The 21879-nt window shown below is 48.8% G+C and overlaps 1 protein-coding gene across 5 annotated transcripts in view; it reads left to right on the top strand.

Moving 5' to 3' along the window:
• The window catches only part of LARS2 (leucyl-tRNA synthetase 2, mitochondrial), a 149298-nt gene that overhangs the window by 63115 nt on the left and 64304 nt on the right, over nt 1–21879 (top strand). For all 5 annotated transcript variants that reach the window (XR_014304559.1, XM_082705644.1, XM_082705645.1 and 2 more), the window contains exons 7-8: nt 1021–1164; nt 21472–21579. Coding sequence is in view for 4 of the 5 variants with exons in the window: in XM_082705644.1 (XP_082561770.1) it covers nt 1021–1164; nt 21472–21579 (252 nt within the window). In the remaining variant the exon portion in view is untranslated. The remainder of the gene's footprint in view (nt 1–1020; nt 1165–21471; nt 21580–21879) is intronic.

The raw sequence follows: 21879 nt of genomic DNA, 5'->3' as shown, positions 1-21879 counted from the left end.
GGGGCTCCTGGGTGGCTCAGTAGATTAAGCTTCTGACTCTTGATCTGCTGACCTTTCAACACACTTCAGTGATCTTGCAGTGGTGAGATCAAGCCCCGCATCGGGCTCCACGCTCAACTGGGAGTCTGCTTAGGATCCTGCCTCTGCAGAATCCTCTGCCTCCCCACCCCCACACTCATGCACTCTCTCTCTCTCTCTCTCTCTCAAATCAATCAGTCAATCTTAAAAAACAAAACAAAAACAGCAGTTTTTACAAGTGGCAAAAACTTTTATAGTTTCGAGAGACCTGAGTTCCTGCCCATACTCTTACTTCCTGACTGTGTGACCTTAGACAAGTTATCTAATCTCTCTATTCCTCAACTTCCCCGTCTGTAACATTGGGGTAGGAATATTCTTACCTCCACTGTCTGGCCGATGAACTCACAAGCGTGGGAAGCATGCTACATAAGGGACAAGTCTTTTGCTAACACCACAAGGCTCTCTGGCCCCAGGAGTAAGTCTGATAGTAATTCTTGCTACAAATAATAGTAATAATATAATATTCTTACCTCTTCAGAAGGGCCAACCTTAGCACAGCATCTGGTGTGTGGTAATCACTCAATACATGTTAGCTATTTATATTCAAATAAATATATTTGTTTTCCCTAAAATAACCTGATTCTGCTAAGTTTCAGGTACCATTTTTTTCTTTTCCTCTGTTTACTAAAGTCCCTAATCCTGCAGGTTCATCCTCTCACACCAGAAGATACCAAACTTAATTAGGCACGTGCTCACCGGCTCCCTCCCAATCCTGCTCGAGGGTGAAAGCGCAGAGGTAGTTCTTGTATTTGGTTTTTTTGTTGTTGTTGTTCAACAACGCGCTGGTGGTTTCCTTACCCAGCGGTCCTCCTAAGGAGATGCCCTCTAGTCTCAGGGCAGAGATTTTGCTCTTGCTGACTCGCACACATGCAAGGAGCCTCAAGGTGATCCTATTCCGTACGCTCAACAGACGGCATCATTTTGTTCTATGATCTTTAACAGGCCTTGGTTAACTGGGACCCAGTGGACCAAACGGTGCTTGCCAATGAGCAGGTGGATGAACATGGCTGTTCGTGGCGTTCTGGAGCAAAGGTGGAGCAGAAGTACCTCCGACAGTGGTTTATTAAGACAACTGCTTATGCAAAGGTGAGTGTCTGCCCGGTGGTTCCCCCCTCCCCAATAATGCTGTCTGTGCTGGGAGGCAACACCAAGGTCTTCTGGGTATTGGAGAGCCTCAGTATTGGGAATAAACTCTACGAAGGGCTCTTGGAGCCATGGGTGTGTAGACTGGGAGCACATGAGCCTCAAGGTCACTCATGGCGAGGGTGATGGGTTTGGGTGTTTTAGAGGTAAGTCAAGAATGGCACCTGGGGGTCATTGTTGGACATTTCTCGCTGACCTTTCAACACACTCAATCACTGTGCTGCCATAGAGGCCAAACAGCGTTCAGTTTTATTTGCAGTTATATCAGCAATAAAGCTAGAAAGGAAAAATATATCTTCCTCCGTATAGTACTAGGAAAACCTCCAGCAAGATAGTAGGACATTTCAGAGGGTCCAGAGAAGGCCATCTAAAAGGAGTGAAGAGGGGCACCTCGGTGGCTCAGTCTGTTAAGCCTCTGCCTTTAGCTCAGATCATGATCGGGCACCTGGGTGGCTCAGTGGGTTAAGCCGCTGCCTTCGGCTCAGGTCATGATCTCAGGGTCCTGGGATCGAGTCCCGCATCGGGCTCTCTGCTCAGCAGGGAGCCTGCTTCTCTCTCTCTCTCTCTCTCTCTGCCTGCCTCTCTGCCTACTTGTGATCTCTCTCTGTCAAATAAATAAATAAAATCTTTAAAAAAAAAAAAAAAAAGGAGTGGACATAAACAGGACATGAGAGGGTAAGGGCGTCTTGAAAGGCCAGTGACTGCGGGGGTAGTTCTCCCCCCCCCAGTAGTTCTCCCCCCGCAGCAGTCACTGTAAGGATAGTTAAACCCAGCCGTAGTGGCCCCTGGGGTGCTCTGTCGGAGAGACGGTAGTCTGCTGAAAATGGACTTTGGGTCCGATCTAACACTGTACTTCTTATATGCCAAGGAAGCACAAAGTTATAAATAACCACTGATCACGACAAAACTTGGCTGAATTAGAACCGTCGCACAGCAGCTCACAATACCAGCGCCATATGGATATATGACCTACAGTTTTCTCACTCAAAAGACAGGTCTTCAATGAGGCACTTTTCCCATGATAACTTCCTCAGAATGTAGCAGAGGAGAGCATACGGATTTGGAACTTGTTACCACAGTGCCTTGCTCCCTTGAAGCACATGGTCGTATCGAGAGACTGATTGAGAAAAATGAAGCTGAAGACACTGTTTCTGTAACATCCCAGGCAGTGGGAGCCCCAATCTGCTGACAGTTGGGGTCCATTGCATTACTGGTTGTGGGGGAAGCCAGGTCACCCCCAGATGACTCTGTAATAGGCATTGTAGGAAAGGCCATGTCATTAGCTCTTTCTTTCTTTCTTTTTTTTTTTTTTTTTTGACCTCTGCCTCCAGTTGGAGATGTTATAACCTAACTGAGGGACATTATTCTTTAAATTGTCAGCTGTGAATTTTCAGCTGTTCAGCAGAAATTGTTAGTTACCATGGTGATTCCCCTGGTTCCTGCTGAACTTCTGTGCAGATTTATTGAAAAAGCTGTCTTTGGAGGTCAGCACTTGGTTTGCCCTGAAAATCAAGAGAAGAGAGAGTGGTGTGGCAGTGGTGCGGTGAGCAGAAATCTACATTCACTGCAGGTCCTTGGCCGAGGGCTGCACAGGCACAAAAGCAAGACTCCAGAAGGCCTAACAGAACATGATCATAAAGAGACAGAGAGGAGATCAGATTCCAGAGGACTGCAGAGTGCTCAGAGATCTTGGAATTAGGGCCCAGCCAGAAGTATACAGTTGAGACCCCCAAAAGGCCATATGTTAGAAGTGTGGATGACACCCTAGGACCAAAGACAAAATCAAAATACTCAGCTTAATAAAAAGTAAAAATAAACCCGATGGTTTTGAAAGGAACTTTCGGAACCAAACATAGCCCTTTTAAAGGGAGACGACATCATCCAGACTCTACATGGCTGGTTTTTATGCTTATGCCCCACATACAATAAAAGAAGTACTAGACTTGTGAAAAATCGGAAAATTGTGGCTGGTAATCAAGAGAAGATAAGGGAGAGGGGGCAGCCCTTGAGCCCAGTAGAACTAGATCCTGAGATGACCCAGATGTTAGAATTAGGAGATAAAGCCAGAGACATCTGTTCTATAAATGGTCTGGGACTTAAAGGAAAAAATGGTCATGATGAATAAACAGATGGTGAATCTCAGAAGAGAAAAGGAAACTATTTAAAAAAAAGAAGAACTGGAAATCTGGAACAGAAAACTACAATATCTGAAAATGAAAAATCACTGTTTGGGCTGCAAAGTGATGAGAAGGGTTGAGGAAGGCCATAAAGTTGGAAGGGAGCGCCTTCGTCCAGGGGCTGTCGTGTGTGGTGGCGGAGAGATTGAGTAGCGCTGGAGAAGCTAGAGGTTGGGGTGGCCAGATCAGGCAAGGCCTTTTAGGTCTTAAGGAATCTGGACTTTATCATGGGGGCCATGGGAAGCCATGGAAGGACTCCAAGAGAGGGGATGACACAGTCAGATTTGTGGGTTTTGTTTTTGCTTTTAAGATTTTATTTATTTATTTATTTATTTATTTATTTATTTGAGAGAGAGAGAGAGTTCACAAGCAGGGAGAGTAGAAGAGGGAGAACCAGGCTCCCAGCTGAGCAGAGAGCCCTATGCGGGACTCGATCCCGGGACCCCCAGATCATGACCTGAGCCGAAGGCAGTCGCCTAACCAACGGAGCTACCCAGGTGCCCCAGATTTGTGTTTTTATAAATTCACTGTGGAAAGAGCAAGTGTGGATGCAAAGACGAGTTAAGAGGCTATTGGAGTAATCCGGGCGTGCGTACCTTTGACTAGGTGGGAGGAGTGGGGAGAGATGGGCAGGTTAGGAAAATATGCAGATGGTGAAATTTGTAGCACTTGAGATCTGTTGGATGAGAGTGTGTAGGGTATGGTTCATTAAGAAAGACCCTGACTCGGACACTAAGTGGATGATTAAGCTGCTGAATGCCATACGGAGTTCTAGAAGGGACATATTCCTGACCCTTTTGAGTATGCAGTGGCTGTGAGGCTGTTGCATAGAGATGTGCCAATAATAGGCACTTGGATAAATGGGGTTGAAACTTCCAAGATCAAATGACATAAGACATCTACTTTATAACCTGGTATGATAGAAATAGTGTTGAATCAGGGAGCATGTCCTGCTTTAGAGATAAGGATCAGTTAGTAATACTTTCAGCTGTAAGTAGCTGAAAACCTGAGTTAATGATGGCTTAAACAAATGGGGTGGACTTTTCCCACAAAGGAAGACCCAAGGTGATGGGACTGAACCAGAATCAGGTTCTGAATTGGCATCTCGGTGGTTCTCTCCGCCCTTCCTTCCTGTCACCTCATGGTTGCAAGATGACTGCTGCAGCTCCAGACATCACATTTCCATTCAAGAGAAAGAAACAGAATGGGCCGTGTGAGCAACTGTTTCTTTTATTATCTGGAAAGCAAGGACTTTCCTGCAAATCCCCCCCCAAATTCCACTGATGTTCTCTTGGCCAATTAGGTCATGTGGCTATTCCCCAGCTTCAAGGGAGACGAGGAAAGCAGGCTTGGGCTTTTTAGCTTCTGTAGCCAAGCTGTTAAGCTGTTTGAGGGAAGGGGATGGCCAGTGGGCTGTGCCCACCACAGTCCTACTTAGAGCTTTGTGTCCACATCTGGTTTTGCTGCTCTGGGGGCTGCCTCTGTGACACAGGGCTGGCAATCCGCTGGGGGACATGACTCTGGAAGGGCCCTCCTTTTCGTCACTTACCTTCCCAATGAAGAAAGATGATGCCTGATGCAAAAATTACAGGGAACCCTGAAATGCAAAAATCCTTTATTAAGCCTGTTCTGTGATGTTACTGGATTTTTCTCCCCCTTCCCCTCGCCCCTGCCAGTCTCGCTAGGACTGTTTGCTTTGTAAAATGTGAAGAAAACTTGCAGTGGGAGTATCTGAAGCACATGAATTCGTCTTGGCAGGGATGCGTGGGAGGGATCTGGTGGGCAGCGCGGCGAGGTGAGAACCGGGGGAAGAGCAGGGATTGCAGACCTCCGCACACAAAGCAAAAGAGATTCAGGGTCTGATGGAGCAAGCGCCTCGGTACCTGCCAGCGGGGTGACAGCTGGAAGGCGAGACAAATAGAGTCGGCTTCCCATTTGAACTTTTCTAACAGATCTGTGGTTTTGATTTCTGCGGCTGCCTCCCACAGGCCCTCAGACACCGGGCAGTGTCCATAGACTCCTCTGTGGCCTGGTGGCGCTTAGCCAGCCGCCGCATCAGATGGGTGGGTCTGCTGTCCCAGTTTTCAGGAATTTCCCAGGAGCTGCTAGAATAGCAGGAAAGTCCGTCTCCCCCTCCCAGTTCATGCCTGCGCGCTCCTGAGCCAATCAGTGCTCTGGCGTTTACAGACGCCGTCTCATTTAACCCTCGCCTTTTTCCCTGGAGGGCCGGGGTGCCTGGTAGCCCCATTTTACAGGCAAGGAAACTGAGGCTCACACTGGTAGTAAGTAAGAGCCCTGGGACTCAGATCCAGGTTCTTGGGCTCGTACCCGGCAGTCTGTACCCTGTCTCAGGGAGCGTGAATCCGTTCATTCTTTCCCCAGATGTTACCAAGCGCCCTGCCAGACTTGGGCCCGGTGCTAGCAGTGAGCTAGGAGGCTGGTGGGGGATGGGGGGACGGTCCCAGACTGAGCAGGCGCAGCCCAGTGGGATGACTATGACGATGCAGGCAAGCACCGGTGGGGGCTGGGGACAGCCCCAGGTCTGCCCTGTGCTCCAGGAAGTGATGAAACCTGCAAAGCGCAGAACTTCCGACAGGGAACGTTTCACTGCCTTCCAGACGTACCCGAAGCCTCCTGTCTCACCAGTGTTCCCGCGGAGAGTTTCTGCTGGCCAGAAGCAGTGGGGCACCGATGAGCCCTCATGAAATCAGGGAAGGTGGGAGGAAAGAGCCCCCATTTCCCTGCCCCCCCTTGTGCCTCTCCTACCCCCAGTTTCACCTGGGAGCTTCTGGGTGAGGTGGAGGTGCCTTTCCCAGGACACACTGGTCATGTGTGACCCTCCAGAGCGTGAAAACACTGGGTGGGAGAGGCGAGGAGGTCTGGGAAGGGGTTTGGGCTTTACGACAGGAGCTCTAGAGGCTGGAGCAGAAAGATAGCCCCAAACGGGCCAGGGTGCCAAGCTCCAGTCTCCAACACGTCCCCCTGGGTGCCTGAGGGTCCCCTGCCCTCCGTAATGAGGACTCTCAGCATCCCCAGTTCTAGTTCTGAGGCCTTGGGTTGCTTGTGAAAGCATTTGGCTGTCTTCTGGAAATTGGGCCCGGTGCCGGGCCTTGTACTCTGCCCCTCACAGCCGCCATCAGACCCCGAACAGCGGCTGGCTCGCCTGTGATGCCGGGATCTGCCCCCACTCTGACACCAAGTCATTCCTGTGCTGCTCGGGAAGCTTTGCAAAGGGACGGGTCAGTGAGGTTTGACAGCTGCGCTGTGCAGCCTTCCTCACGTCCTGGAGCACAGGGTAGACCTCGGGCTCCCCCCAGCCCCCCGCCCCAGGGCTCGCCAGCATCGTCACAGTCATCCCTGCTCCCTTGCCCCCAAGAAAGCCCCTTGGGGCCAGAAGAAGGCTGACCCTGTGTGTGCAGCCTGGGCCTTCACGGGGTGGGTGTAGGTCCAGGTGAGAGGTGGGCCAAGGAGGCAAAGTTTCTGGGAACCCAGAGGAGCCAGTAAGACACATTTGATGAGCTGTCCGCTTCTCTGCAGGGCTGTGGGATGAAAAGCAGCAAGGACACTGGCCAGGGCCACATTTAACCGTGATGCGAGGGTTTATCTACTTGGAGGGTTTGCTCTTCAAAGCCCCGTGGCTTTAAAGCTATTACAGCATCATCCCCGCCTGTAAAAAATATGTTCTCAGCTTCTGAGTGGTAGGAGTGGCAGAAGCCATGCAGGCTCCGGGCCCCTGAGCTCCGGGAACAGTGCTCGGGGGCACTGAGTGCGAGCTCCCTGCTGGAATTCTCCGCCAGGCCCCAGCTGACTCTCCTTTTGGAAAGTGCAGACTCTGCTCTCGTCCCCAGGATCTGCTTTTGACACCCTGGCTCACAAAACTAATTAGTTGTTAAATCTGCTCCTTCTTACGTAATCTGACTTCTCTCTCGTCTCTGTATTCCCCGCTTCTCCTGGCTCTTTCCTCTCCTAAGCTGTATGGTGAACAGTCCCCCCCCCCCTTCCATGCTGTCCCCTCTTCACTCCTCGGGGTGATGGTTGGCCTTCTTACAGGGACAGCCACCACCTGGCTGCTTGGAAGTCCTTCTGGATGATGGTGGGCCTGGCCCAGGGCGGTGGGGCACAGAGGCAAAGGGAAAGCAGGTGCCTTGAGGCTGACAGCTCCCTGGCTGTCCCCAGGCAAGGCTCCCGCTGCCTGGAGTAGATCGTGGCTACTGCTGGGATGAGGATGAGGATGACTCTGCGCAGCCCTTGATAGGAGCTCTTCCTGGAAAGGGTCAGCAGAGTTGGTGTAGGGCAGGGGCCCGGCTCTGGAATTCTGAAACCCACAGTGTTTCTAGAAGGTATTGAGATAAACCCGGCAATTAGATTTCCTCTCCCTAAACACAGAGCCTTCCTGTCTGCCTCTGGCAGGTCCTGGGCCAGCGCCTGGTCACATCTGCGTGCTCCCCGTTTGCTCCGTTCCCCATGGGCTCTCCTTTCCCTTTGCCCTGGCGCCTTGCGCCCATGTGTGTCCCTCCTGTCTGGGAACTGAGGACAGCTGTGCCGGCACAGCCTCCCCAAAGCACTTCTGAAGTGGACCCCAGGCTTCTGGTCAGCACGCACACTCAGCAAACGAGAAGCTTCCATTTCTGTGTTGTTTTGGGGATTTTGTTTCTAAGATAGGAGGAATGACTACAAAGGGAAAATGAAAGAAATAAATTAATACCGTTGACCCTTGAACAACATGGGGTTCAGGGGTGCTGATCCCCCCATGCAGTTGAGAATTCACGGATAACTTTTGAGTCCCCAGAAATTTAACTCCTCATAGCCTACTGTTGACCGGAGGCTTAACTGATAACAGAAACAGTCGACGAACACATATTATGTGGGTTGTATGTATTTTATACCGTCGTCTTAACAATTAAGTCAGCTAGAGAAGAGAAAATGTTCGGAGGAAAAGAAAATCACAGGGAAGTGAGTACATTTACGGTGCTGTACCTTATGGACCAAACCCATGATGTTCAAGGGTTGACTGTAATATGCTTCTTAGGTTATTTTGACAACGAAATAAACTGTAAATCTAATGAGGAAAAAGTGAAGGCAGAACTAAACATGTCGTCTTGCTCTGAAACCCTGAGTGGGCTTTCTGAGCTCCTGGCCAGGTCCTTTGGGGAATAAGGACCTCCTTCCTTCTCGAAGTGTTAGCCTGGACCCCATGGGAGTAAAGAGATTGATTTGTTTGCACCTTGTTGTAGGGGGTGGGGGTGGGGTCCCTGGGCATCCCAGAGAGGGCTGTGAGTGTTATGAATCCCTTCAGCTCAGGGGGACATTGGATTTTATAGATTTTATTTATTTATTTGAGAGAGTGTGTATGCATGAATGAGAGGAGAGGGAGACAGAAAGAGAAACCCAAGCAGACTCCCTGCTGAGCACAGTGCCTGACATGCAGCTTCGTCCCACATCCCCGAGATTGTAACCTGAGCCAAAGCTAGAGACTTAAATGACTGAGCCACCCAGGTGCCCCGATATTTGGATTTTAAAGCCAAAGGAAACTTGAGCAAACAGTAGACAGGCTCCCCCACATTTAACCCGTGGTCTCCCGTGCTTTTTAAATCCCTGCCCTGATCTGAAAAACAAATGCAAGCCAAAAAAAACTCTCATGATTTTGAAATTACAGAATCGATACGGTATCTAAGGACAAAGGGATCAGGTGTTGGTTTCTCTTAAGCAGTGTACACCCTGCCCTCCTTCTCCTCCTGGGTGGGCTCACGGCCAGCTTGAGGTGTCCTTGAAAACAACCAACCCAGCCCATTTCTCATTTTATAACTGAGGCCCCCAAGCCTGAGAAAGCCAGGACCCAACTTGGGTCTCCCGAGCCCCAGCCAGGTCTACGTGCTTTCCAGCAGCTCTGAGCACGGGTTCCCAAGCAACCAGGCATTTTCTAGCACGGGGTGCGGTTGGAGAGCAGGTGTTGCCAGAGGGCCAGACACGAGCACAGTGGGAACTGTCACAGGGCCAGGGCCAGGGCACAGATGGCCAGGTAGTGGCAGGTACAGGGGTTGGAGGTTTTCTAGTTTGTGCTTGATGGAATCGGCTTCCTGGCCTCTGAGCTGAACCAGTGTCTTTTTGTGTCCTATCTCCCCTCCACGGTCCTGTCCTTACACTGGACCTTCTGAGCCCAGCTGCTCAGAGAACAGGGACACTGATCCCATGGCTGCCAGGCTATGAGGGAAACAGGCATTAACGGCCACATCCATAATCATGTGATAGTGTTTTGTTATTCAAAGAAGTGTCCCTCTCAGAGAAAGAGATCCTTTTCCAGAGTATCTTTCCATTTCTCTCTCTGTTTTGTTTACTATTCCAGAGTGGCTAATTTTGAGAGTCAGATTTGCTCAAAATAAAGATTTAATCCTTTCTAGAGCTGTGGTAGGTTGTGAACAGCTCTGGCAAAACGCCAACTCCAGCAGTTTAAAAAGAGTATCCTAAAGGCATGATTTCGACTATGAGGCGATCCCACGAGTACCCGCCACCCTGCTACGTTTTATGAGCTGTAACACAGGATTGGCATGACCTCTTACGCTCCATAAGAAAGAAACATGGTGTCAAGGGCACCATTGTTGTAAGACAGGTCCCAGTTTCAGCATCTGTGGGGAAAATGTGCATCTTTGGGGGGCACCTGGGTGGCTCAGTTGGTTAAACATCTGACTCTTGCTTTCGGCTCAGGTCATGGCCTCAGGGTCCTGGGATCGAGCCCCGCATCGGGCTCCTCTGCACACTCAGCAGGGACTCTGCTTGAGATTCTTGGTCTCCCTCTGCCTCTGCCCCTCCCCCAGCTCGTGCTCCCTCCCCTCCCCTCAAGTAAATTTAAAAATCTTAAAAAAAAGAAAATGTGCATCTTTGAATGAGTAAAAGATGGGGTATTAGTAGGATGGAAAGATACGGAATAAAATATTAACTGTGGTCTCCCTGGGTGTATCTCTTGATTGTGGGAAACGTGTTGTTCTTCATCCCTCTTCATATTTTCCAGAACGATTATTATCGTTTCGGTTATCACACAACAAAATACCTGATAGGAGGGTTATGTCAGCATTTATTTACATATGTTCTCCAAGCCCGAGTGCCTTGGAAGGGATGGTCTTAATGTTCCTACAAGTTTTCAGTTTATAGGCAGGCTAACAACATCAAGGTAATTTAGCGGAATGTCCCCCTGGGACTGCTGTCCCCGTTTTTGTTTTTGGTTTTTTTTTTCCCCCCTTATTAGACCAGTAAAAGGCTTTCAGTCTTGTTTCCAAGACTCTGCATTCCCAGAACAAAACCACCTTTCCAGACAAGGTACCCTAGAGTCACAGATTGGACTAAGTACGTGATGTGGCCGTTTTACTGTTTGTTACCCCTCGTGTGGGGTACAGGACGGCCTCGCTTGTGTCCTGTCCACCCAGGGGCAGTGAGGTGACCCGAGTGGCTTCCAGGAATCAGAAGCAGCCTCGTCCAGACAGAAGACTGCCATTGGGAGAGTCTGTCCTCCGTCATCTGTATTCTTAGGGGCGTGGGGGCGACATTTCAGAACCTGTGCTCACCACTTCTTGGAAGTGGGTGGAATTAGAAGTGTTCTGCCAGAGAAGGGGTTTGCTTGGGTCTGAGTGTGGGAAAAGGCTACTAGGTTTGCCCAGAGTCAATGTAGGCATGTGGGGATAAGAGGAGATGAGCCAAAATGGCTGCCACCATGCTTTATGATTTCCTTCCCCACATCCCTCCCTGGTGGTTGCACCCAGCACCTTCTGTCCAGCTACCTGGAAGCTATCTAATAGCACTTGGTGTGTCCCTGTCCTTGCCTCAGCTCTGAGGTGCACACTCAGTGTTCGTGTGAGCTGCCTGGCGCCTCTTCTCCTTTGACCCCCATGGTTCCAGGGACACGCACCTTGTTGGCGAGTCGTGTATCTTCAACAGGATATCTTGCTCAGACCTGGTTTATCTCCCTTCTGGGTTAATAACACCTTCGCTGGAATTGAGACTCTTGGATAGCACAACTTATATTTGCTAATAAATGTTTTGCCTTGAGATGCCACAACAAATGGATTTTGCTAGAAACCCGTATCACCTCTCGGAAGAGAGGTGGAAATACAGCTGTCAGAGGGAAGTGAGCAAGGTAGACATTAGGCTACGTGAGCTTTCTAATGTGGGAATCCTTGTATACAACTTCCTGCCAGAGTCAACTAAGGAGAGGGAGATGAGTTGGAGAGTTTATCCCTCTAGAATATTCTAGAGGGGACATCTAGAGTTCTTATAAACATCTTACCGCCTTCAGCATTTATTTTCTTTTATTGCATCTCAGATATACGATATGTCTTTGGAATGACTGCATTGAAAGGGTCTTGAAAACAAAAAGGAGGAGAACATCTTGGCAACAAAATCAAGTTTTAGGAAAAAAGCACTTAAGAATTTATAATTCAAACATAATTGCTACGCAGATCACACTGATTCAGAAGTTGGCTAAGTGTTAAGACTTTGAAAAGTGTCCATTTAAATTAGATCTTGTCATTAAATCTTTCTCTTTCGTTCTGCCTCTAATCAGTGCCCAGCTCTCCAGGCTCTGGTTTCTGAACTCTCTCCCTTAGTAGCTAATAAAATCCACTGTGTTTCTCAGTTTGCCTAAACCTTTTTTTTTTTTTTTTAAACTAAGGTCTTCTTCTTCTTTTTTTTTTTTTTTTAAGATTTTTAAAATTTATTTGACAGAGATCACAAGTAGGCAGAGAGGCAGGCAGAGAGAGAGGAAGGGAAGCAGGCTCCCTGCCGAGCAGAGCAACCGATGTGGGACTTAATCCCAGGACCCCAGGATCATGACCTGAGCCGAAGGCAGAGATATTAACCCACTGAGCCGCCCAGGCACCCCTAACTAAGGTCTTCTACCGTGTATCATGTTTTTAAAACCTCTTCTTCTGGAATTCTTACTTGTGGACCATAATTCTTGATGCTTTAGCCCACATACTGTCCTCTCTTGGGAGGTCTGGATTTATTTCTGCTTCTTTGAAGAAAGAGTCAGATTAGCTATGTTATATTTAATTCCCTTTTCATCCCCAGCTTTTGAGTTTCAATCTTTGCCTTTCTTATTCACGCCTATGTTTCGCATCCCCGAAGCTTTTTTTTTGTTTGGATGCACGGGTCAGCCCATCTCTTGTAGGTTCGAGTTCTTTAACTCTGGCTCCCAGTCAGACTCACTAACATACCATCCTGTTTTGGCTTCCTGAACATCTGCATTCAGATGGTATGCCTGCGGGGCAATGCTGGCTACATTTTCAGCCCTGTCCTGATGAAAATGATTGTAAGGGCCCTTTGCAAACCTGTGTCTGCTGAGTGATAACCACAGGGAAACGGTCCCATTTGACTTGGTATTAGTCCAGTCATTATTTATAGAAGTGGAAGGTGAAGCGCATTCATATGGTTAATTTCTAGGTTTTATAGATGGAAGACGTGGTCTTTTGTTTAATTTAAAGTTACGGGCAGAGAGCACAGAGAGCCCAGAACAATGAGGAGATCTGAGCAGCTCATTATTTGGGGTCTGCCGTGGACTTCGTGGACTTGGTTGAGTGAGCCTTTTTTTTTTTTTTTTTTTTTTTCATTTATTAAGTGAGGGGAGTTGAATAAATCCATGGTTGCCAAACCTTGCCGACCCCCTGGGCTTGGTGGAGAGGGACCAGAGGAGAGAGCAGGGTGGCTCCTAGAATAGGCTTCAGCTCTTACGTATCAGGTTCTCTCTGATGTCATTGGAAAAGTGATTTCACCGCACTTATAAGTAGTCTCAAAACCTGCTGTTTCCCCAGGTTTGGGGGTGAACCAGTAAGATTTCTGTGCATTGATGTTGGCTGGGGTAGGGGAAAAGAGGCACTGCCAAGTGTTTGCCAAATGTAAGGATGTGTGACAAGATGAAATCTATCTGCTGTACCGCAATTGCCCCCGAAAGGACGAAGGATATACATGATCTCAACCCAAACACCCAAACAGATAAACATAGCCTACCTATAGACTGAACAACTGTAGCACCGTAAGTATGTCCGTAAATAACCCCCACATTGTTCCCGGTCTGGTGGAGATGGTGGGGCAACAGCGTAGGACGAAGGCGAGGTCCTGGGGGGCTGCTGAGCTGTGCTTTCTAAAACCCTGTTCATCAAAAATCGGTGATGCGTCCTGTGTCTCTGGAGACAAAACAGGGTTTGCTGGGTCGTTCCGGAGATGCTGATTTCATTTGGTTTGTTTTTTTTAAAAGTTCTTCTGGTTTTTAAAAATAGTCGTAGATTTGGTTGAGGTTCCAAGCAGGTGTCCTCCCTCCCCTAATTAGCATATCAAAACATTCCCATTTCATTCTATTCAGATCTTTTGTCCTCCCTGAGATCTGAATATTTTAAGCAAAGCACCTCCACCAGAAGTATTTCAGCCGGGATGATTTGGTCTAGAAGAAAAACACAATGAGAGGGCTCAGGTACTTAGTGGCTCAGTAAGGCGGTGGGGCGGAGGGGCGGGGTTGTTCAAGCACCATCAGGTTAGGACCCCGTCACCTGAATTTTCTGTGGCAGAAAAGGATAGTGTGGGCTGTGGAGCTAATCTTCAAATCATGTAATGTGGGTTTTATCCGATGGAAAGACATCAGATCCCGTGAGACCCCATGTGGGTTTGCTTGGAAGTTAAATGGGACTTATTGATTACTGGAGAGGAAAAGCCGTGGGTCGTTTTCAGGGCTTATAATGCACTACTTACGTGCCTAGGAGCATTTAAGATCCCCTATATGGTTCCATAAATTGAAAAGCTTTCTAGAACGTGCAGTTTAATCAGAAGATTGAGTACTCATTTATTAATATATTCTTGTGATATTAATATATAATTAATGTATTCGAATTTTTATACTTTTTTATAAGATTTTATTTATTTATTGGACAGAGAGAGTACAAGCAGGGGGCGCAACAGAGCTGAGGGAGAGGCAGACTCCCCGCTGAGCAGGGACCTCCATGTGGGACTCCATCTCTATACCCTGAAATCATGACCTAAGCGGAAGGCAGCCACTTAACCGACTGAGGCACCCAGGTGCCCCGATTTTAGACTTTTGTTACAATAATATCAAGGCCCTGGGTGGCTCAGTTGGTTAAGCAGCTGCCTTCGGCTTAGGTCATGATCGAGTCCCACATCGGGCTCCTTGCCCCGCAGGGAGCCTGCCTCTCCCTCTGACTCTGCCTGCCACTCTGCCTGTTCTCTCTCTCTCTCTCTCTGACAAATAAATAAATAAAATCTTAAAAAACAAACAAACAATAATATCAAGGCAGTCAAGTATCAGCTAATATTCATCAGGATGTTGAAACTTTGTAAATCTATTGATCTTAGTTAGGAAAAGTGGTTGCAAACTACCTTAAGTTACTCTAGTTAATTTCAGCCACAAAAGAATGGATCAGAAGAGGATGGGGCTACTCAGAGTTTTGTGGGAAGGCTGGAGACCCAGACTTTGGCAGGATTCAGGGAGCACAGGGACGTGGCTAGGGTCTTGCCCAGGAAGGGACTTCTGGGGGGACTGTTGTCAGTCCCCATATCTCAGGTCTGGTGTGGCATTTAAACCAGTTCCCCGGATGCCTCTGGGTCAGACCCCCACCCCCACCCCCGCTTCCCTCCGGAGCCACAATGTTCCAAGACTGTACCGAGCCCGGAATGTGTTTAGCTTCCACGGAAGAGGAGAGTGGGCCCTGGAAACTCTCCATAGTGGGTGGTGGGGCCCTGCCACTCGCCCATCGTGGATTACCCCCAAGAAAGAAGAGCAGGTGCTGGGCAGCCGACGCAGTCCAAGTTCACTGTGGCGCTGGGGGCGGGGGGGGGGGGGGGACTCAAGGAGAGTGCATCCTCGTTAAATGAGGGCTGCTTAGTGTACTAAGGCCCAGAATTCGGGGCCTGGCTTCAGTTCGCCGAGTGATGGTGGCAGGTTGCTGAACCTCGGCAGCCTCTGTACAGGGAGGGGGAATTGTACTGACAGCCTCAGCCTCATGACTCCGTAACCAGAATCTTCTTTTCAGCCATAAAATTGAAAAATAACTGAGATAATAGACGCAGGCAGAGCTGTCAGAAGCATCTCTTCCAAGTTCGAGAAGGGGGAGTCGACACTCTCTGAAACCTGGACACGGAAAAACTGAATTTAAGTGCTTGGATGGCAGGGTGGTCACAGGGTGGCAGGTATAGGAAGGGACAGGCTTTGAGCGATGCTTTCCCAGTGCTTCCCCCGCCCCCTGCCACTGTCCTTGCGGGGGACAGCTGGGGAAATTGCTAAGACTTGTATTCTCATCTACGAGGTGGACTGGGCTGTCTTGTGCTGTCGTGAACATGACATGTGCCCCATCTTCAGTGTCGCCTGCCTGGGGGGTTGGGGGGGCCGGTCCTGCTGGTTCTCCTCTCCCAGGCTCCCCCTCAAGTAGAGGGAGTTAAATGGCAATTTGATTAGCATTTGTCCAACCCAAAGCACACGTCTGGGCTCTGGGCCATGCCCTGTGTGGGTTCTCAAGAAAAACTGGAGAGGCTAAAGCTGCATCCCAGAGCCCACAGGCCAGTCTTGGCCCATGCCCTGCCCTCCAGGAGCGCGCTGGGATGGAGAGCTGTGAGGTCTGCGGAACCAAACTGAGCGAGTCTGTGTTTCGTGCTGACGTTTTTACTGTAAAATGAAATGCAGATAACCATAGAGACAGCTTATCGATTTCTTTGAAAGCAGCCACTCTTGGAGGTCAAGATGCTGAGTTGGGCCAACACCCCTGAAGCCCTCCTTCCCCCTTCCCATAATAACCAGTCTTCCCAGCAGCCAGGTTCTCCCTGATGTTTCTCAGTAACTTTGCCCGCATGGGCGTCCCTGGACTCTGGGGTTTAATCTTACCCTCCCTCCCTTTTTTAATTTGAGCATGACTGTCTTCATGTACAGGTTTGTCTTTCTCCCTTTCCTTTTCTTACAATTTATCTGTTGGAGGTAGCCAGGCTGCGGGACCCTTAGAGTTTCCTGGGTTTTGCTGATTGGACGCCATGAGGCAGTGTGACGTGCTCCTGTCCTCTGGAGGTCCTGGTGCCTTTTATCACACCAAACACAGTGTCTTCTGTCGCAGAAGGAGCTCAGCGACCATTTTGTAATTGACGTGGACGGGTACAGGGAAACTTGGGTATGTGATTCATTCGTAATGGAGATACCACGTGCCCTGTTTGAATTTCCAAAGCCACTGGTGACTTTGAAAGAACCAACTTCTAGGAGAGCTTTATGTTTAGGTGAAGTGTGCACTGCAGATTTTTGTTTGTTTGTTTTTGTTTTTTAAGATTTTATTTATTTATTTGACAGAGATCACAAGTAGGCAGAGAGGCAGGCAGAGAGAGAGGGAAGCAGGCTCCCCGCCGAGCAGAGAGCCCAATGTGGGACTCGATCCCAGGATCCTGAGATCATGACCATGAGCTGAAGGCAGAGGCTTAACCCACTGAGCCACCCAAGTGCCCCTACACTGCAGTTCTTAACCAACTCGGTTTTCTCTCTCACGCATCTGGAGGACAGTGGATCCAAGATCAAATCCCAGGACTCACCTTACGCTCTGGGTCATACTGCAGTTTCTCAAGTCTGTGCTGTCAGTAACAAATACTCCCATGTTTCTAATACTCGTTTTTGAGCATTTTCAGACCGTCACATGTATACGTAGCTCCACAAATTCACGTTCTGTTTAGGTCAGCCAGGAAAGGGAAAGGTGGAGAAGCCAATACTGATCTGAGAGAGTCAGGAAGCAGGCTGTCTGGATCAGGTCAGCATTCGAGCTAGCTCAGTGTTCGTCCGTACCCTGGATGTACGAGGTCAGTCCGTTTCCGCTAAATATCTGTAAAACTACACATAGCCTATAATTGAACTTTTCTTTGATGAGTCATCTTCTGCTGCCTTCAGTCATCACCATGAGTGATTTTTACACACCCCAGAAGTCACATTTTAAAAATAAATCTGATATCAGGTTTTCTTTTTAGCCCTTTATAAGTTTCTCTCTCTCTTTCTCTTTCTCTCTCTCCAAGATTTTATGTATTTGAGAGAAAGATAGCAAGAGAGAGCATGAGCAGGGGCAGAGGAGAGGGAGAAGCAGGCTCCCCGCTGAGCAGGACACTGAGATCATGACCTGAGCCGAAGGCAGATGCCCAACTGGCTGAGCCACCCAGGCGCCCCTGTAACTTTCTCTTAAAGTAGACCACTTGCCGCATTACAACCAGGGGATTGAGGCCTCCCAAGTTCCCTAAAAGAGGGAAAGGCAAGGATGCCAGTGAAGCTAGGAGACCACCCAGGGGCCCCCTGAAGAGCCAGGCTCGTGATCCTGGGCCCCAGGAGGATGAGGCCACCTGTGCGCAGTCAGTGGAATGACTACTAGGACGGGTCTCCTGAAAGCAGAGATTGTTCGGTTGCTCCAGATGATGTTAGAGACAGGCTTTCTCTTCATTCCTGGAGGGGAGGAGAGGACAAAAAAGGGTTGGTCTCTGCATTACCTTGGCTTGAGGCCCAGTTCTCATGTCTCCGTGTTTTTCTCGGATTCCACGTATCTACTGTGCACTGTGGGTATACATTAGGTGCTGCATACTCAGTGGTGAGCCACACTGAACACGGTGCTTGCTCTCAGGGACCTTCTGACCGTCAGGGAGCAGGCACACAGCCTGCAGAAGAGATGAACGATGGGGAGGCAGGGGGCCAGTTAGGCAGGTGGCCAGAGCAGGCCAGGGACATGGCCCACGCTGGCGCCTTTGGGGGGCTCCGTGTTTTTGAGCGTCACTGTAGTCGAAGCGTAATTAACAATTTGGAGCAGGACTCAAGCGCCACCTTCCCAAAAGCCATCTTTCACTCCAGCAAATATAGAAATGTCATGGCGCCTGTTGGTCTCCTTCATGTGTCACCATCAAGTGTTTTATTTTATTTGAAGAGGGGGAGGGGCAGGGGGAGAGAGAATCTCAAGCAGGTTCCCCGCCCGGTGCTGAGTCCAGAGCGGGGCTGGATCTCATGACCCTGAGATTATGACCTGAGCCGAAATCAAGAGTCGGGTTGCTTAACCGACTGAGCCACCCGGTTCTCTAACCGTCACGTATTTTAGATTTCCCCTGGATCACAGGGAGTTGGAAGGTATGTTCCAACGTATATTCCAATGACTGAAGGCAGCATTTGTACGTGGTTGATTTGTTCCTTATTCTGCTTAAAACTGGCAGCTCTAGATCCCTTTGATCCTCCCCTGGGATATTCAGGCAAGCATTCCTGGTACAACATAGTCTCGTCGGCATCATACGGTGTGTCAAGCACAGATCGTGATGAACTCAAGTTTTAAAACTTACCTTCCATTTTCCTGTATCTTCTTTATCAACTGTGTGGTTTTCACGGATCTCCTATCCAAATTACCAAGTAGACTTTGAAGTACCCACAGTTTCTAGTTGGTTACATTTTGTCATAAAAAGCATTTCTCAGGGCACCTGGGTGGCTCCATCAGTTAAGTGTCTGTCTGATCCTGGGGTCCTGGGATCAAGCCCTGTATGGGACTCCCTGCTCAGCAGGAAGCCTGCTTCTCCCTCTGCCTCTGCCTGCTGCTCCCCAACTTGTGCTCTCTTTTTCTCTGTGTCAAATAAATAAATAAAATCTTTAAACAAAAAAAGCATTTTTCACCTTTCATAAGTAACAGTCCAAAAATGGGAGAAGCCTAGGATCATGTGTTGGAAACGACCTCCAAACACCCGGGGTGGTTGGGTCTCTGCACTGGAGATTATGCTGAGTGTCCTCACTAGGTTCGTTGGAACCTTCCTAGAAGGAGAGGGGACCTGCCTAGCCTTGGTGTGTGGTTATGTTCCAAGGGCAACTTGAAACTCACAAGGCTTTCCAGTGCTCTCCCTCTTCCATTTTGTCTGCTTTCCATTTGCATGAAGTATAGCTCTGCTCCCTCTTTCCTTCGCTCCTTACTTGAGACTGACAGCCCTGTGGCAGAAAGGCTCACTGTGTCACCGAGCAGCCCGTAAGCCATGTTCCATGCGGCGCTGTTCCCTGCATCTTACTGTGCAGATGCCCCAGAGCCCCACACATGGCAGGGGCTCCCCAACTTTCATTCCCTCACTTGTGCCGTTTCCCCATTATCTCTCTGCTTCCAAATCCCCTTTTCTTCCCCCTTCCTGTCTTTGCTTTTTGGAGCCTTGCTTTCCCCACCCTCCCATTCCCGTGACTTTCCTTCTCCTCCTCTGGGGTTCATCCGCCCAGCCTTTTTGGCTCTCTCCCCATTTCTCACTCTGCTCATTTTCTTCCCTGCCTGCTCACTATTTTGCTTCTGCCTCGCCTCATCTCCAGGACCTGTGTCTCACCTTCTGTGATACTAATTGCATCTGGCATTGAATTTTGATCAGTTCCCCGACTGACAGCAGCAGACTGCGTGTGTGCATGGTTGAAACTCCATGGGCGGAACGCTGGTTCGTCCTGTCTTGCGTATGCCCAGCCCCCAGTGCTTAGATTGAGTTCTTGGTGTGGACAGGTGGGTGGCTAATACCTTGCAGTAGAATAAAGAAACCAATAGAATGAAGAAACTGAGCTTGGGTGGCCCAGTCAGTTAAGTGTCTGCCTTCAGCTCAGGTCATGATCCCGGGGTCTTGGGATCGAGCCCCACACCCGGCTCCCTGCTCGGTGGGGAGTCTGCTTCTCCCTCTTCTACTGCCTGCTGCTCGCCCTGCTTGTGCTTTCTCACTCTCCCTCTGCCAAATAAATAAATAGAATCTTGTAAAAAAAAAAAAAAAAAGGAAAAGAAAAGAAATTAATAAACACATTGCTATCCATTATCCATAATTTCTGCTGCAGAAGAAATTTCTGGATCTTCAAGCTTCCAGACCCTATTGAGTAGATGAGACTGGATGGATGGACAGATGATGGGCATAGAGAAGGCTCTGTGTTGTTATCACACGACTGAGGAATAGGAAGTCAGGGTCTAGTCATGACTCGTCCACTCCTGTGGCCTCGCATCAGAGAGCTGTAACCTCCCACAGCGTAAGTTCATTGGTTTGAAAATGAGCTACGTCACCAGAGTATGGGAGAAGAGATGTGTGTAAAAGCACTTTATGAATTCAGAACACCAGACCAGTAACGCATCATTATGTTGGCTATGTTAATCATAATACAACTAGGAATTTAAAATTGGACTCTTCACGTTACAAATATGTGGTTTACTCTTTTTTTTTTTTTAAAGGATTTATTTATTTTAGAGAGAGAGCACCTGTGAGTGGGCATGCACTAGTGAGGGGAGGGGCAGAGGATTGCAAGCAGTCTCTCCGCTGAGCATGGAGCCCAATGCAGGGCTCTATCTCACCACCCCGAGATCACGACCTGAGCCGAAATCAGGAGTCAGACGCCTAACTGACTGAGCTACCCAGGCGCCCCTGTGATTTACTTCTAAATCCAACTGTTGGAGGAATGTGTCTCATCATCAAATGCTAAATGATGGCATGGACTTGAGGCCATAGCGAGTAATTTATAGAAAAGCCTCCCTGCTGTAGGGATTTAGGACTGAGCATAGACACACACGCACAAAAACAGTGAAAATATGTACGCACTTATAATAGCAAATGTTTACGCAAATCAATGCAATGGTTTCCCTTCAGCCGATTTTGATTTTTTTAATGCCGAGATGTCATTTATAGTGTCCTGGTTTTGCAACGGCTGACTTGTGCCATGCCCAGCCCCCTGAGTTGCCTGTCTTAAGTTTCAAAATTCAGAAACTTGAACTTGTTTTGTTTCATTCCCAGACTGTGGGAGAGAATGTGCTCACTGCATTCATCCAAGATGTTAATTAAGGTCTTTCCTCATTAATTTTCTTCTTTTCGCCATACGTTGGCCCGCTCAGAATAGAGAAATCGGTCAACCCCATCTCACTAAATTGAGTCATGGTGAGCGCATCTGTTTCTGACCCTCGCTGGGCTCCTCGGGTTGACAGGTGGACAAGGAGAGGGCTGAATTCGGAGCCTCCTTTAATGTCCCGCTTTTCCTGCCTCAGCAAGCCCCGTAGCTGGGGCATCCCTTAAGTAAGCTTTGCCATTCTACCCTCTTCTCCTGTCATTCCCACAGGCCATGCAGGACGCGCTGGCGGACCTTCCAGAGTGGTATGGAATAAAAGGCATGCAGGCCCACTGGATCGGCGACTGTGTGGGCTGCCATCTGGACTTCGCACTGAAGGTGATGGAGCAAAGCCTGTCCGTGGATTTACGCTCACAGATCCACATATCTGGGGTTTCAAAACTCACCGAACCAACCAAGCAGCAGCATCTGGAACTTGGCAATAGCCACGTTTTTAAAAGTGCAAAGAAAGAGGCGAAATTGATTTTAATAACGTATCTTTATTTAACCCATTGTATACCAAGAAATGATCGTTTCAGGATGTGATCAGTAACAAACCTCTATTGAGGAAACAGTCGACACTCGGGTTTTCGTACAGAGTCTTTGAAATCTGCGCTATCTTACACGTAGAGCAACACT

The sequence above is a fragment of the Mustela nivalis genome (genome assembly GCF_964662115.1).
Source record: "Mustela nivalis genome assembly, chromosome: 1".
Taxonomy (NCBI): domain Eukaryota; kingdom Metazoa; phylum Chordata; class Mammalia; order Carnivora; family Mustelidae; genus Mustela; species Mustela nivalis.
The sequence above is the reverse complement of the archived record's forward strand: the minus strand, read 5'-3'. Positions and strand labels throughout refer to the sequence as shown.